Source organism: Podarcis raffonei, chromosome 6, assembly GCF_027172205.1.
Source record: "Podarcis raffonei isolate rPodRaf1 chromosome 6, rPodRaf1.pri, whole genome shotgun sequence".
NCBI lineage: Eukaryota > Metazoa > Chordata > Lepidosauria > Squamata > Lacertidae > Podarcis > Podarcis raffonei.
The window spans coordinates 80,250,975-80,268,192 of NC_070607.1; the positions used below are offsets into that span (position 1 = coordinate 80,250,975).

Genomic DNA, 17,218 nt, shown 5'->3' on the forward strand with positions numbered 1-17,218 from the left:
GCCTGACATGATGGCTACAAAGGAAAATAAGAATTTGATGATGAAAATCTGGTTTGAATTGGAGATTGAAGAATAGAGAGATCTCCTTATGTGGAGATCTGAAGACCCAAGGATTACAAAATTGATTAAGGTGGAAGTTGGAGCTTTGGGGACATTTAGATTTGAAAGGAGTAAGAAACAAGATTTGGGCTCCACTTTTAAGTATGGAGGTCTGGCTGGAAGAAACATGGACCCCATCGGGCCAGAGCTTCTCCGAGATCTGGTGCTTAATACTATGGACTATCAAAAAAACCGGCAGAGAGGAATTGAGAGAGAATTAAGAGCCTCGGACATGAGATCTCCAGGCTGATAGTAGACTAAGACTGATGGACATTTGTTGGGGATTGAAACCGGGAAAGGGGAGGGGTGGGGTTTGGGAATCCAAAGGGTGCATAATTATAATCTGTCTTTCTTTTTTTATTTTGTTTTGTATGAAAATTGGGGAATTCGTGGAAGGGAATTTGGGTCGACTTTAGAAAAAAGTTTTAAGAATGAGCACTGATGTACAAATATTGATGTTTATAAGGCAAATTGGTTTTTTAAAATGAACTAAATATAAAAAGGTTAAAAATTGGGGATAAGAACTTGTTGAACTAACAATTTGAATTGGAATATAAGAAGGGGAGGTGTGGGGAAGTCAGGGAAATATGTTATAGAAAAATAAGGACTGTAAACTGTATGTGTTTTTAATTTTTTAATTTTTTTTCTTTTTTGACTTTTTAATGTATTAAAGTGGAAAATTTCAATAAATATCTTTTTTTAAAAAATAAAATAGGGGGGAAAAAACAGAACTGCTAAGTAAAGAAAACCCATCCCACAGGACATAAAAATGTTACAGATCCTGGAAGATCTTCCTTAAAATTGATGCAGAGGGGGGTGGGAGTTGTCTAAATGTTACTCTGAAAGACTGGAAGTCACGGGAACATGGCCAAATTACACAGAAGGGAAATGGGCAATGCCTATGGGCAGCTTATGCTGCCAAGATAGGTGTGTGTCAAAGAAGAAGAGTCACCAATCCTCAAACATTCCAAAGCTAAGCCAGCCCTAACCCCCATGCCACAATATTTTATATCATAATTATTGTTATTTATCTGGCACAGTGGGAATTGGATAGCCTATGGGGGAGTCATAACACAATTAGAACTTGCATGTAATGCACCCCCTGCCACCTATTTTGCATGCAGTTTACCTGTTCCAAAGGTCATCATCTTCTCCGCCCCAGCCCCAGAAGGCATTTGGAAAGCCATTGATTTTTTTAAACTGTTCCACTGTTAAGCCACTCACTCCTCCAAAGAACTCATTGTAAGGGAGGCTGTATAAAAAGAAGTTTCAGTCAAGGTTACTATGAACAGAACTTAATACAGGTAAGAACAAATTTGGCTTCCTTTTCATTGCCTGTCATAAATAGCACTTTTCTAGGATGCAAACTGACACAGAAGTGTCTGCCTCTGCTTACTTTAACCATTTTAACTTGAAAAGTAAAGCACATGATTGTAGTTACTTACAGATACATATATTTATCCAGCTTTGCTGCAAAGTGTCTTGGCATCTGCCCACATCCATAATAGTTACGGTCATTTTCAGGTATATGGTCCACATCATGGAAGATTAAACAATCCCAGTCCAAGTCCTTCATTGCTTCCCGAAAGCCAACATTGAAGAGCATGGCGCGGTTAAAGGGTTGGTTACCAGCCTGAGAGAGAATCCCAACAAATTAATTACATGTGTTCATTCATTTGTTTACAACACTAGAGATGGAGAATTCTGGTTCACATTTAAGTGCTGACCTAATTCATATCACTTAGTATAATGCATGGATCAGAATGCAGATTCTCAAAATTTTGCAACGGTTTTCAGCTCAAAAAAAATGAAACATGTAAAAAAAAGGTGGGTGTTTTGGGATAAAATTAGAAATGTGTATATTGAGATAAATATATTTAAATATATTGCAAAAGAATACATATTTATGGATTTAATACAATTTTAAATACATATTTTTCTTTTCTTTTTTAAATCACAGATAATGCAAAAATTGAACAGACTTCCACATGTACATGTGTGAAATCGACATTGACTGGAAAAAACCCTGATGTGTCCATCCCTACCAGGAACTTTAGGGATGCAAATCCTATGTTGTACCACTCAGCTATATCTCATCAATTGCCAGTGTGAGGACTACAGCTAATTGGCAGAGTTCATGCTTTACAAGGTTTCAGGTTCAATCCCAATCATCTCCAGTGAATAGAAATTCAGGGACTAGGTGTTGGTAAATACTTCTGACTGAGATCCTGGAAATCTGCTGCATGCTAGGACAATTTTGAGCTAAATAAACCAACCATGTGGCTCAGGCTGACAGAAAATTTTGTTAGAAAAACACAATGAGTAGCTAGGGATAAGTAACTGTCTCTCTTTTTCATAGAATAACTGCTTAGAACTAATTTCAGGAAAGACCTGAAGAAAAATACAATGTAAATCAAGGCAGAAAAATATTTAGAAGGTATACAAAAGATGTAAGGGCTTTTGGAATTAACTTGCAACACTGCTTGAACAGGTTAGGTTTCTTCTAGATCCCATTTGCCCAATACTACACAGACTGGCCAGTTTGGATTTGTGGCCTGGTCATTTTCTGCAGCCTGGGGGCTAGAAGCTCTACAGGTCTCATAAATACACTACAGATATATATACTTACTTTCTAACAGTTAATTACCTCCCAGATTGAATGAACAACTAGAGTAACTGCAATTTACTTCAGCTTGACAATTACTTCGACAATTTTCTTCCTTTTCTTGCCTCCCCAATAAATTCTGCTTGCTAAATAAACATAGGGCAATTTATCACACTTGTCTTTTTCAGTCACATAGGCTAAGAACTACTAGTGCCAAGCCCTGAGGAGTTCACATGCACCTTTAAGGGCAGCATGGCAAATAAAAAATGGTATCTCAGTTACTTGCAGAGAGTTTAGTTATAGGAGCATTTCACTGCAGCACAGCAATTTAATATGAAAAGTTCATTTCAAAACCAAGGCCAAAATCAGCAGTATCAGCTAAAAAGAACTTACGGGATGATTACATCAGTTTTCAGAGCAAAGTGTGACACCAGAAAATAATTTAAGTTTAATGGTACATGCTTGGAGAGGTTTCATAAAAACCTGCTGGACTGATTACAGGGTAAAGTGAAGTAGTATTTGGGTCCCAACTGCTGATCACAGAAAGAGGACATTCACTACCACACGGGGAAAGCTAACATGGCATGTATTTTGGCATCACTAACTGCAGGCACATTCTGGGCACATTTTAGGGATTTAATACAGTATGCAAGAGCCCTATGGAAAGCACAGTTTACTGTCTTTCTCTCAATGCATATTTCGGAAAGAAAACCATTACTAGGTCATCTTATTTCAATGTATGTTCTTCTGAAGAGAAATTAGATGGGGGGCAACAATACACACAAACTAACTTACTTGCTCAATAACATAAAATGCAAACTGTAAACGTTGGTGTTGCAGCATTGGAATAAGGTGTCTAAAGAGGACTGGCAGATGCTCATAACGGTTGCGGAATGGGATAAGGATTGCCACCTAGAGACAAAAAAAAAAGACCATTAGTTCTTTCTAGATCTTGGAAGCAACCTAAACTTTATCAGTTCACAGGCTACCAGCACAAAACACCAAGGACATGTAATAATAATAATAATAATAATAATAAATTTTATTTATATCCCGCCCTCCCCAGCCAAAGCCGGGCTCAAGGCGGCTAACAACAATCAAATAATCAAACAATCAAATAATCCAACATTCTAAAAACATTTCATTATAAAAATTAATTAAAATCAAATTAATGGCAACCATTAAGCAAAATTCTGTGCAGGTTGCCAGAGGAGGGAGTCAGGCTGGACCCTGACCAAAGGCCTGGTGGAACAACTCTGTCTTGCAGGCCTTGCGGAAAGATGTCAGGTCCCACAGGGCCCTAGTCTCTTGTGACAGAGCGTTCCACCAGATTGGAGCCGCAGCCGAGAAAGCCCTGGCTCTAGTTGAGGCCAGCCTAACCTCTCTGAGGCCTGGGACATTCAGGATGTTTTTATTTGCAGACCGTAGGTTCCTCTGTGGGGCATACCAGGAGAGGCGGTCCCGTAGGTACGAGGGTCCTAGGCCGTATAGGGCTTTAAAGGTTAAAACCAGCACCTTAAACCTGATCCTGTACTCCACCGGGAGCCAGTGCAGCTGGTATAGTACTGGATGAATGTGATCTCGCAGCGAAGACCCCATAAGGAGTCTCGCCGCGACATTCTGCACCCGCTGGAGTTTCTGGGTCAGTCTCAAGGGCAGCCCCACGTAGAGCGAGTTACAATAATCCAGTCTGGAGGTGACCGTCGCGTGGATCACAGTGGCTAGGTCAGGGCGAGAGAGATAAGGGGCCAACTGCTTAGCTTGGTGGAGATGAAAAAATGCCGCCTTTGTTATAGCTGTAATCTGCGCCTCCATAGAGAGGGAGGTATCGAAGATTACACCCAAATTCTTAATGGACGGTGCTGGCACTAATTGCACCCCCGCAAGAGATGGGAGTTGCCCCCCCAATCCCATATCATCCCGTCCCAGCCAGAGGACCTCTGTCTTCGAAGGATTTAACTTCAACCGGCTTCCACATAACCATCCAGCCACAGCTTCCAAACATCTGGTCAGTGTGTCTGGGGCCAAGTCAGGATGGCCATCCATCAACAGATAGAGTTGGGTGTCATCGGCATACTGATGGCAACCCAGCCCAAAACTCCGGACAAGCTGGGCGAGGGGGCACATAAAGATGTTAAAAAGCATCGGGGAGAGTATCGCACCCTGATGCACTCCACACACCAAGGAGTGGCGCGATGACAATTCCCCCCCAAGCGCCACCCTCTGTCCCCGACCAGAGAGAAACTAGCGCAGCCATTGAAGGACTGTGCCCTGGATCCCCACGTCGGCAAGGCGGTGGTCCAGGAGTTCGTGATCGACCATGTCGAAGGCTGCTGACAGGTCTAGAAGAATCAGCAGCCCCGACCCGCCTCGATCCAGCTGCCTGCGGAGATCATCTGTTAGGGCGACCAGAGCCGTCTCGGTCCATGACCAGTGCGGAAGCCGGACTGGAATGGATCCAGAGCCGGTTTCATCCAGAAACCTACCAAGCTGTTCAGCAACCGCTCTCTCAATCACCTTACCCAGGAATGGAAGATTCGAAACCGGGCTGTAATTGGATAGATCTAAGGGATCTAATGATGTTTTCTTTAAGAGCGGGCGCACCACTGCCTCCTTCAATTCCCCTGGAAATATCCCAGTGCCAAGGGACAAATTGATGATATCCCCAGGGGGGCCCGCACCTCGTCTGGACATGCTCTAATCAGCCAAGACGGGCACGGGTCAAGAGGACAGGTGGTGGGCTTTCCAGCTCGGAGGAGTCTGTCCACATCGGCTGGGGATATCTGGTCAAAGTGGTCCAATACTGGACCCGAGGACAGTCAAGGGGCCTCCAGTTCCTTTATTGTATCCAAATTGGCAGGGAGGTCATGGCGGAGCAACAGGACCTTCTCCGCAAAAAAGCTCGCAAATGCCTCACTGCTGTGTGTCAGATTGTTATTTAAATTTGGCTGTCCTTCATGGGACGTTAAAGACCTAATTATACTAAATAAATGCGCCAGGCGAGAACTAGCGGATGCAATGGAGGCCAAGAAGTAAGACTTCTTAGCGGCCTTCACTGCCATCTCATAGGTTTTCATAAAAACCCTATAAGATGTTCTTGAGGCTCCGTCACGGCCACCCCGCCATACTCGCTCTAGCCGTCTGAGGTCCCGCTTCATTTTCCGAAGCTCCTCGGTAAACCAGGGAGCCCGGTTTCTGCGGGGTCGCAGAGGGCGCTTAGGTGCGATCTCATCGATGGCTACCAGGAGCTGGATATTCCAGCCCTCAACAAGCTCAGTCAATGAGTTGCCAGGGGGAGCAAGGTCCCGCAAGGCTTGACGGAATCTATCAGGGTCCATCAGCCTCTGCGGGCAAGCCCAAATCGGCTCGCCACCTAAGCAGGGTGGGGGTGGAAAGTCAATCCTGGCTTTCAGAGCGTAGTGATCAGACCATGGCACCTTCATCGAAAGAGACATGATCACATCTATACCTACGCCAAAGATCAAATCCAGCGTGTGGCCTGCTTGATGTGTGGGGCCTGAAACAAACTGGGAGAGCCCTAGTGTCGCCATGGAAGACACCAGGTCCAGAGCCTGTGAGGAGGGAGTGGCATCAGCATGGATGTTGAAGTCCCCCAATACCAATAGGTTAGGGTATGTAAATCAAATGGATACAATCTTCAATAATAAAATCTGCAAGAATGGGCAACTGGCTAAACTATCCTCATCCCTTGAGAATTTGAACCAGGATTTCATAATCCTTCTAGCGTTTTAAAGCCTGCTGCAATTCAAACTTTTGTTATGTACAGTGGTACCTCTGGATATGAATGGGATCTGTTCCGGAGCCCCGTTTGCATCCAGAAGCAAATGTAACTAGCGATGGCACGTCTGCATGTGCACGCATTGCTTTTCGTCGCTTCTGCGCATGCACGCGACGTCATTTTGAGCGGCTGCGCATGCGCAAGCGGTGAAACCCAGATCTGTTACTTCCGGGTTGCCACGGAGCGCAACTCGAACGCGCTCAACCCGAAACGCATCCAACCCGAGGTATGACTGTACTCAAGAGTTACAAACAGGGATTTCAGAATATTAAAGACACGACCAGACAGCTCCATGTTAGGGAGCAGGATGGTCTGAACTTATTTAATTCTTTTACACAACAACAGAAAGCTTCAGCTGCCACAGGTACACATTTAACAACATAGACCAGGCTAGACTGTGCAATTCATATAGCCCGAGAAAGAGAAAGTTTGTATGGGTGTGCACCCACCAGAATATCTATAGCTGTGGAAAACAGTCCTTTCTAAACTGATTTCTTCTTCAGGACTAAATTAGATGTGTTAAAAAGGAGGCTCTTTTCCCCATCCCCAGTTACTATAATGGGGAATGTAAAATGGCTACAACTTGTTTTCTTTTCACAGAAGTAGATTAAATGTGCAAGCTCAACAGTCCCTCCAGAGTGTATTAAGCCTCCCAAAACTGGGGGCAGATACATCTGAGGGATTTTGTGCAGGCACTTTGGAAGTCTGTTTCTTTAAAAAACAAAGGGAAAAGTATTTTTCATTTTCTGCAGGAACTGGATGTAAGTTAGCTATGCAAGCCTATTATTTTCCTTATGGTATAATACTACTATTGTTTGGGAAAGATAAGCTTCAGCTTTCCCTGTCTTTAGATTACCTTCCAACGAGGCAAGCAGTCTTTAGGCTTCCAGTGGCCTCCTAGTTTGATAGCAGGGTCTTGAGAGTAGAATTGGTGGATCTCTTCCATACTGATTTCACTCATATTTACATCAATAGGGCCCTCTGCGTACATAGTTAAAAAGCAGGTTATGAGAAAAAACAAGTACAGCTCCGATTGAGAATATGCATTTTCAATTCTTGAATTTCTTTACCCCATTATATTGCTGCACAATTCAATTCTTACATTTTCATAACTCCCAGTATGTCAAAAGCAATTGATTTCTATATATATATGGGGTTATAATTGATTTTGAGGTGTGCTTAATATGTTTTGTAGAACGTTGACTTCTCATAGTAAAGGAATGATGCAGCTGAAGTTCAACACTTTGAATCAGGGGTCAGCAAACCTTTTCAGCAAGGGTCCAGTCCACTGTCCCTCAGACCTTGTGGAGGGCCGGACTAATTTTTTTGTGGGGGGGGGGGAATGAACGAATTCCTATGCCCCACAAATAACCCAGAGAAGCATTTTAAATAAAAGCACACATTCTACTCATGTAAAAACACCAGGCAGGCCCCACAAATAACCCAGAGATGCATTTTAAATAAAACACGCTGATTCCCGGACCATCCACGGGCCAGATTTAGAAGGCGATTGGGCCGGATCTGCCCCCCCCCGGCCTTAGTTTGCCTACCCATGCTTTGAATTTGGTCTTCATTGAATTCAACTGTAAAGTGTTAAGCAGATAGACTGTCTCATCAGGTTTAGGGTAACAACATGGGAGGCACTTATCATGGTTACAATCCTTATCCCTCTCATGGCTTGTTGGTATGTTTTAAACAGATTTTATATATGTATATGTATATAGTTTAAATTCTATCTCTGTTTAATTGTATTTTAATGATATATTTTTCTGTGTTTTTAGCTGTCCTTTTTTTATCTGTAAGCCATCTTGAATCTCATTAGGGAAAAAGGTGGGGTAATAATAAATAATAATAAATAATAAATAATAAATAATAATAATAATAATAATAATAATAATAATAATAATAATAATAGCAGCTTGCATTTAAAGTTTTTAAGAGACTCACGCAGCAAATGTTCAATGTGGTATCTAACCTGGTCCTTCAACATAATTATCTGAGTTCATGTTTGAATCTGAGTATTTTAAGACCAGCAATACATGGAACATGCTATCTCATCTTTAGACTGAATTAGTGTTACAATCTTCTCAATCGCTCAACCAGTGAAGCACTCATTACTACTAGAAAATTGAGAATTCCTGAAGAACAATGAAGACTTCAAATACACCAGGAAAATAAAGAGTACCTCCTACTTACTCATCCAACTGGCTCTGAAGCCCATAAGGATGATGAGGGGCTACGAAATGAAAGGAGTGATGAGAAAGTAAGGCAAATTGTTCTGCCAGTCCTTCGGTACTTACTCATAGAAGGGAGTCTTTCAGGGCAGGTATGGTTTGGAAAGTATGTAAAGTCTTCGGGAAGAAAAGTTGTTGTTTGCAGAAATGTTTCACTGTGGTTCAAATCAAGAGGATAATCTGGGAGGTGGGAGGAGAGAAAAGAAGAGTGCTATTTAGGCTATTAACTTTGCAGTCTCTTTTATTCATCAACAATATCTGTCGCTAACAACAACATTTAGAGCAGGGGTGAGCAAACCTTTTCAGCAGGGGCCGGTCCACTGTCCCTCAGACCTTGTGGGAGGCTGGACTATATTTTGGGGGGGGGAAATGAACAAATTCCTATGCCCCACAAATAACCCAGAGATGCATTTTAAATAAAAGGACACATTCTACTCATGTAAAAACATGCTGATTCCCGGACCATCTGCAGGCTGGATTGAGAAGGCGATTGGGCCACATCCGGCCCCTGGGATTTAGTTTGCCTACCCATGATTTAGAGTACTTCGCTTCTTCACCATCAAGTGTTATACAACACAAATAAGCATGTTCCTAGCATTTAATTCTATATTAAGCAATAAAACTATGGAATTATTAATGGGTTACAAATCTATAAAGCAACTAAGGCACTGCTGACAGTGTTTTTCCAGAGAAGCCATACAGTTCTCTCATACATTTGAAAAATTCCAGCCACTCATTCTAAGGTTTGTCATGCTGCATCTCTCATTTTGTACAACCTCAGTGCCTTGAAAAATAAGTTTTCATTATTAGTTTGAAAAAATGTGATGCACAGAGTTAATTAATTCAACTATGTAATAACTGTTCTGGCTGTTATCCTTTGCCCAAATCTAATCTGGTCAGGTAGGCTTTGCTCCCCTAAACCAGACTCCTACAACTGCCTTGTTCCCTTCAACCACAAGAACCTACTAAGACACTTACGGACACCTAGCTCAAACAAAAATTTTGCTTTACAGGATGCTGCAGCTGAATCTTAAGCTGTGCAAATTCTATGCACAGTTATGGTATTCTTGGTTTAACAGGAATAAGTCCCAAGGTTCTTCTGGGGACAATAGCACAGGTACAGCCTTGTGCCTCTCTGCCTAATCTTCTCCATCTATTTGGTCCCCCCCCCCAACTCCATCTCTGTCCAAGGGCTGTAAGTTATGCCTCCCCGCCCCCAGTCAGTTGAACAATTCACAGAGCATTTTTTTTAGAAAAAATGAAATGTCAAGTCACAAGTGCTTATTTGCATTTTTGGGGAATAATTCACTAGCCCCAAGCTATCAAGTGAGTCAGTAGGGCCTGCAAAGTTAAGACAGAAAAGGTATTGCAATTATAGTTTAACATTAAAAATTACCCCTCCATCATTTCAACTCATGCCATAAAGATCAGCAGTCATAAAGCTTATTGTATTGGAACATAATACAACAGAAGCTGACATGCAAATCAGCAATGACAATCCAGAGGACACCATTAGCATCTGGATGAGCCAGCTTATCATGCCTATTTGTTATGGCCATTGCCATATTTAAATAAACAAATTTCTATTAAAATCAGGCAAGTACATGTTGTATTTCTGCTTGCTTTGTTCTACTCATCATGCTTTTCATGAATGTTACTATTTTAGTATAGCATAGGGTTCCCTGCTAACACACTGAAAAATGCTAGAGAGTTCAATATACTACTACTAGCAGAAGCTTCATTTAATTACTGGGATCTTGCACAGAGCTGTTGCATTCAGGTTCTGCCTCCAGGTTTCCCATTGACATCTGACTGGCCATTGTGAGAACATGATACTAGACTAGACAGGGTCTTTGGCCTGATCTGGCAGCGTTCTTATGCTCTTTCCATAAATAAGATAAGCCTTCACTCCACTCATATTCACTGCAATTCTACCATTCTCCTAAGTTTTAGCTTGTTTGTCTTTTATGTGGATTATTCAAATGTAGCTGGATGACAGTCCTTCCCAAAATACAACATCAATAGTGCATCCTAGGACCAAAGAACCCTTGGACCAACTGCCTGGGTTGCATGCCAGGTTTCATAACTTCCTCAAGCCATCTAAAAATAGCATTAGGAAAATGAGACAACTGGCATTTACAAAGATGACTGGCTTAGTTGTGTAATCTAAAAAACTGTGACAGATGTATAAGGTTATTAAAGGTTCCTTCTTCCCATATGCATAGGGAAATCCATATCTTAGAGCTCCTCCTTCATTTATCCTCCCAGAAAGAGAAAATCTGCAGTAGTTTCCACCTCTTGGGTGTGGTAGTTAAATGGAAATTAAAATGACATTATTATTGCCAAACAATCCCGAACAAATGAGACCAAGTTGATTTTGCAACCAACTGTGATTCAAGGGTTGTGTGTCAGCCCAAAATGATGACAATTTCTATGAATGTATGCTTGATGGTTTGGGGTTCAATATAACACTAACAGCAATGAGAAGACCAGTGCAGTACCTAATTCCAGCTCAGAGTATTTGAACAGCCTAGGACTTTGAACAAATAGACATGTAAGGTAAACAGAATTTTCTGGTTGTATATCTGCTTTGCTTTTTGCATCACCATCATTTAGTGCAGAAACAATGAGCCTACTTCTCCCCATACTTGCTCAATGTTCTGGGAATGTAGTGAAACTAGATGGCTTTTCCTAGGTTTCAGAATGAGTCAAACTAACAGGTCTCCAATGAGCTTTTGGCCTAAAGGTAAGGTAGGCTATACCTTCTTGTAGATAATGAGCACTCAAGTTGAGATACTGTTTGTTATTTAACTGACTACAGGCATCCTTCTAAGGGTCCACAAATGGAGCCCAGGTCCAGAAAAGAAACTATTGAGTTTGTTCCCACAGCTAGACTGGCTTGTTTTGTCTGCAGTACTTCAGGAGAAACAGAGGCGCACCATGGGAAGTACTGAGAAGCATACACAAGCATGAGGCTGGTTCATATAAAACCATGTTTGTTCTGTACTATAACTTAATATGATGTGCAAGCAAGGCTAATGTGTTGTCCACTTTAGCTCATTCAGTGTGAACTGTTCATATAGCAATGAGAAGTTCAAAAATGTTATTTGGCTATGTATTTGAGACAGAAGAGTGTCAACTGTGTCATCAGCAGGCAAAAACACTGCAGTGGGCTACTGGTAAGACTACTAAGTGACTTGTCTAACCATCCAGAAGATGGCATAAACTGCAGAATCACTCCTGGTTTTTTTTCATAGAAACACAGGAAGCTGCCTTATACTAGGCCAGACTATTGGTCCATCTTGCTCAGTATTGTCTACATTGACTGGCAGCAGCTCTCCAGGGTTTCAGGTAGGTAATCTTTGCCAGCCCTGCCTGGTGATGCTGGGGATTGAACCTGGGACATTCTGTGTAGCCTAGGTGAAACATTTGAAAAAAGACCTCTGACAGATCTAATGTATTAAATAGATGCCCAGCTGAGAAGAGAGCTATAATGCGCAGCTGAACTCCTGGCACCATATGTGAGTTCATTAAACATAGGATATAGGCATTTTATTCAGGTCATAGTAGAAACGGTGTTAGTTAAGTGAAGTGTGTTATATATTAGTAACAGCCCTGTGATCGAATCAGAGTAAAGCTTGTAAGGTTAAAATTCAAGTCAGGAACACAGATGATTACTATCCAAGATATTCAAATAGAAAACAAGATACTTCAGTATCCTTACAAATGCCACTATCATACACTGGTTCCACTGGAAATCTCAATGCAACAGCTTTCAGTCTACGGTGTCTAAAAGCTGTTCAATGCTTCTTGGGATAAGGTCAGGCAAAGGGAAGTTCCCCACTCCTACCTGAGATGGTCTTTTTTACCTAAGGAGAAAGGTTTAGTAAACATACCTGAGTCATTCCCACTGCTGTTCCTCTTGGCATAGGCACTGCGGACCACCTGTTCATAAACCTGAGCTCCTATTGTTCTCATGTTTTCACGAATCATGATGCCTTGGGCTTGCATCATGAAGAGGTAGGTGTTCACTGCAAGAAAAACGAAGGTTAAATTAGTCACAGCCCTTTTACAGAAAGAAGACAAGTTCTAAAATCTTTTTAAAATTATTTCTTTGCCACTGGTCACTACAGAATGTGTCTTATGTATATTGCTTCTCAATTGCTGTGTATTTTAGATTTGTGATATATAGAGGTTTTTGTTTTGTTTTTGCTTAAACCCACATGCACTGGAACAGGTTTGTGTGCTTTGAGGTGAAGAAATTTAATAAAATTAGTGAAAGCAGGAAGAGACCACAAGGGCCAACCTGCAATGCCAATACTCTGCAGGAAGGTCCATCTCTCCTCACCCTTTAGAAAATGGGCAAAACTAGCTAGACATGCCTCCCAGGGCAGGAAGTTTTTTAGGGTGGGGGTGCCACTACCAAGAAGGACCATGAAGTGAGAAATAAGGTAGCACACATATGCTACACAGGGCACCAAAGACATCAATTAGGTATGCTTTACAATCATGCTATGTAGTGAACTGTGAAGACTAGATGCGCATTTTGCCACAGGCTATGCAGGCAGGGAGATAAGTAGTACTGGAATTTTTTCAGATGTGTTCAAGCACAGAGTTTGTTAACTCCAGGCCATTGCTTTTATTTTGACAGAAGTGGAAAATAAATTCCGTCCAGGCAGAATGTGCAATGTCAATGCAAGTTGACAAAAAACACCAAGTTTTTATTCAGTGAAGGGCTCTCCTATTTGGAAACAAAGGCCCCTTGCAAGTTTACACTACAGAGGAGAATGTATGAAGAAATTGTTCTAATTATTGCATATTGGAAAAGTCCAGTGGGGTGAAAGCCCTGATCAATACTTATTTTCACACTGAGGTTATTTAATGCAACACACACAAAGTGAACCATGTATTTCAGATACTAATGTATGAAAACTGTATGAAAACGCCCTTGATTTTTACTTGATGCAGTACTAAAAAGTTGGCCTGCAAATAAAAAGAAACACAATGTTGGCCTTAAAAACATACATCAGAGAGTACCACACAAAGGGCTAGACTCTAGATTGTTAGTCAGCAAGAAAAGACTGCATCAAGTTAGATCTGAGGAAGCTCATAGATAATAAATTCATTTGATTGTGCCATGGCTCATAAGAGGAAAGCAGGGAGTCACTTTCTCAGGAAGATTCTTGTCAACCATCCTGTGCAAGAGGCCTACAGTTTTCCAAACTACAGTAAGCCCACAACTTACACACATTTAATTTGTGCTCGTTCAGCTTTACATACTTGGCAAAAAAATTAAAAGGGGGCCATCCAGGAAAAAAATACTTTGGCAAGCTCACCTGCCATTTGAACCCAATGTATTTTGACTATACACACTTTTGGCTTTAGATGCAATCCCCACATAACACCCACATAGGTTGCAGGCTTGTGGTTGGTAAAAAAAATTCTATGCTGAGCTTTCATACTAGGTCATATGGGAAAGGAGTGGTACTCACATGAATGCTCTTCCATGAAAAAATAAATAAATATATCCATATGTTCAAAAAAACTAGATGTTAAAGGAAAGAGTTCTAACATAGCCTTCTCCCAGACAAGTTAATTTTATATGGACGGAGTGGGGGTGGGCTTTGGAGGAAGATTCAATAATGTGAGAGCAGTCTGACATGGTACAGCCCAGATAAAATATTCTGATACAATCTTCTGCAACATGCTTTTTTGAGAAGGCAGATCCAAAACATTCCTCATGCACCCTCTACTCCAGTATCTCATCAGCAGCAGGGAGGGAGGGAGGGCATCTAATCTACATATAATTGTGCTAGGCAGTGGATGATGTACAGATAAATACACCAAAACAGCTGTCATACAAAAACACCTAACAAATTACTAGAAATTTCAACCAGTAGTAATGCCAAGTTATTATCCAAACAGTGTTGCCTGAAAACTTCCTTTAAGTTGAAGATAATGAATCTAAATTACTGGGTGGGCTCCTGGAGGCATTCAGGGCTTGTTCACAAAATATTCTTAATAACTATATTTGAATATTCTGTTTAATCAGACATTATCCTTCATCAGACGTTTTGAAAGAATATTTGAGTTTGCTTTTAATGGCCAACTCATAGATATCTGTCTTGCTTTTAATGCATTTTTACAATGCCACTGGTAGCCATGGTAGAAATTTAGTAAAATTGCATTTCTTATTAAAATCTTTTAGACCTTGCAGGGTAGTTTTTATAGTCATGTAAACCAAGGGGGAAGAGGGACTCCTCTAACACATGAATATGGCAACTATAAATAAATTGAATCAACAATTAGCATTATGGTATAAAGTACACAAAGAGTGGTAGCGGCATCCTGGCAACAAGGAATGGACAAGCACAAATATTCAAGTATTTAGAAACAAACTCAGTCCCATTAAAATGCTGCTTAGCAGGGGTGAAAGTACAGCATTTCCACTTAAGCAGAATACAGACACGAGTTATTTTTATTTTTTCAAGGAATAAACTTTACCAAGCTACCGGTACTTCTTTCACAATAGCATTTCCACTTAATTATATTAATCAAAATGATTCCATGCTGTGTTATTTATAGCCTTACCTTGGCTAAAAATTACAGTATAGATGCTCTAAGTAAATAAAGGGTTTTCACTCACAGCTGCCACATTAGATTGGTTGAGTTAAAGAAAGCTGGACTTCATAATGTTCAGCTCAATTTGATCAGATACTTCTATAAAGCAGCTTTCTATGAGATGAGATCCATGGTAAATATTCGTCTGCTTTAGAGGGCCTAAAGGTCACCTGAACTCTCTAGCCCTACCCACATCCTTCTGAAAATTTGCAGGTTATTTCCCTAGAGGCACTTATATGATATATTTCATTTTCATAATAAAATTGTTCACCACTAAACCAGAGAGGGGGAAAGAAGTTACTTAAGAGTTTTACAGCTTAGGAGATACCACAGAGAATTCCCTCTACTGCATCAACCCCACTCCTCAACTTCTGAGAGCAGTAGAGCTACCTAGAGGACTTCCTCTGATGCTCCTAACTCCCAAGAGAGTCTGTCAGGAAGGATGTACTGTACAGGTGTAATGATGTATAGGTAAAGGTAAAGGGACCCCTGACCTTTAGGTCCAGTTGCGGACGACTTTGGGGTTGCGGTGCTCATCTCGCTTTATGGGCCGAGGGAGCAGGCATACAGCTTCCAGGTCATGTGGCCAGCATGACTAAGCTGCTTCTGTCAAACCAGAGGAGTGCACAAAAATGCCATTTACTTTCCCATCTGAGCGGTACCTATTTATCTACTTTGATGTGCTTTCAAACTGGTTGGCAGCAGCTGAGACCGAGCAACGGGAGCTCACCCTGTTGCAGGGATTCAAACCGCCGACCTTCTGATGGGCAAGCCCTAGGCTCTGTGGTTTAACCCACAGTACCACCAGCGTCCCATCTAATGATGTATAAGCAAGAGCCAAAAAGAGCAATTCCATTTAGGTATCTATAAAATATTTGTACTCTCTCAAAAGCTCAGACAAGTTTGTTTGTTTGTTTGTTTGTTTGTGTTTGTTTTTTTAAAGCACCTATACATTAAGGGGTATGGACTTCTGCTCCTAAAAGGCTCAACAAAAACTTTTCTATTACAGACTTATTTTTTCAAATAATCATAGCTTAAATATCAGGACAAGGGTCCAAACCTGAAGAAGCACACAAATCTTGGTACCTCTCAGGAGTCAGGACAAGAGACAATTACATATAACTCTCATATTTGTTTAAGCTGATGGGTGCAGCAAATGCATACAAGGAAGGGAAGCAAAACCCAATATGTAAATATTTAGTTCCAAAAATAATCTGCATATCCACATTATCATAGCAAATGGGATGTGCAAAATATTTTTTTCTGGTCTGGGTTGTTTTGCCCACTGCACATTTATGCATCAGAATGTAATGGTTTGCAACAGCTACCTCCAAAAAGCACTCAGCAGAATAATTTCCACATATGTCATACAGTTTGAAAATACTCTAGTTGATAAATGAGATTATCTACAGATTACAAATTATTATTATGCAGATTAATGGGTTTATCTAGCCTGGTGGATTTTTGAAAAGGGTAAATATGAGATCCAATCCAATTTTAGTGTGGTGGCAAATTTTGACATCTGAGCCCCTGCAGACCTAAAAGCAGAAGATTAGCCTGCTGAGTGGCAGTAGATTGCCAGCTGCTAACAAACAAAAATCTTTACAACTCCATACACAAATAGTTGCTGACAAAAATGCAAAACATTAAACACTTGTGCACAGTCTTTAGAAATGGTTCTGATGGCACCCACATTTCTTCATAGTCAGTCATCAGATGGCAGTTTGTCTCAAGTTCTGATAAACTCTCAGCAACTATGAAGCACAATCCAATTAGGTTTTGCGCACAAAATATTTAGAAACTGGTGGTTACGTCAGTTACTTGCAAGAATGTATCACTGTAGTCCTGTCTGCCACAGGA

The 17,218-nt window shown here is 41.1% G+C and overlaps 1 protein-coding gene across 1 annotated transcript in view; it reads right to left on the reverse strand.

The window, feature by feature from the left end:
* The window catches only part of B4GALT5 (beta-1,4-galactosyltransferase 5), a 58,802-nt gene that overhangs the window by 7,650 nt on the left and 33,934 nt on the right, over positions 1–17,218 (reverse strand). Inside the window, exons 2-7 of the mRNA XM_053394221.1 lie at positions 12,634–12,768; positions 8,804–8,917; positions 7,360–7,484; positions 3,500–3,616; positions 1,545–1,732; positions 1,229–1,351 (exon numbers count right to left, since the gene is read on the reverse strand). Of these exons, the coding sequence (XP_053250196.1) occupies positions 1,229–1,351; positions 1,545–1,732; positions 3,500–3,616; positions 7,360–7,484; positions 8,804–8,917; positions 12,634–12,768 (802 nt within the window). The remainder of the gene's footprint in view (positions 1–1,228; positions 1,352–1,544; positions 1,733–3,499; positions 3,617–7,359; positions 7,485–8,803; positions 8,918–12,633; positions 12,769–17,218) is intronic.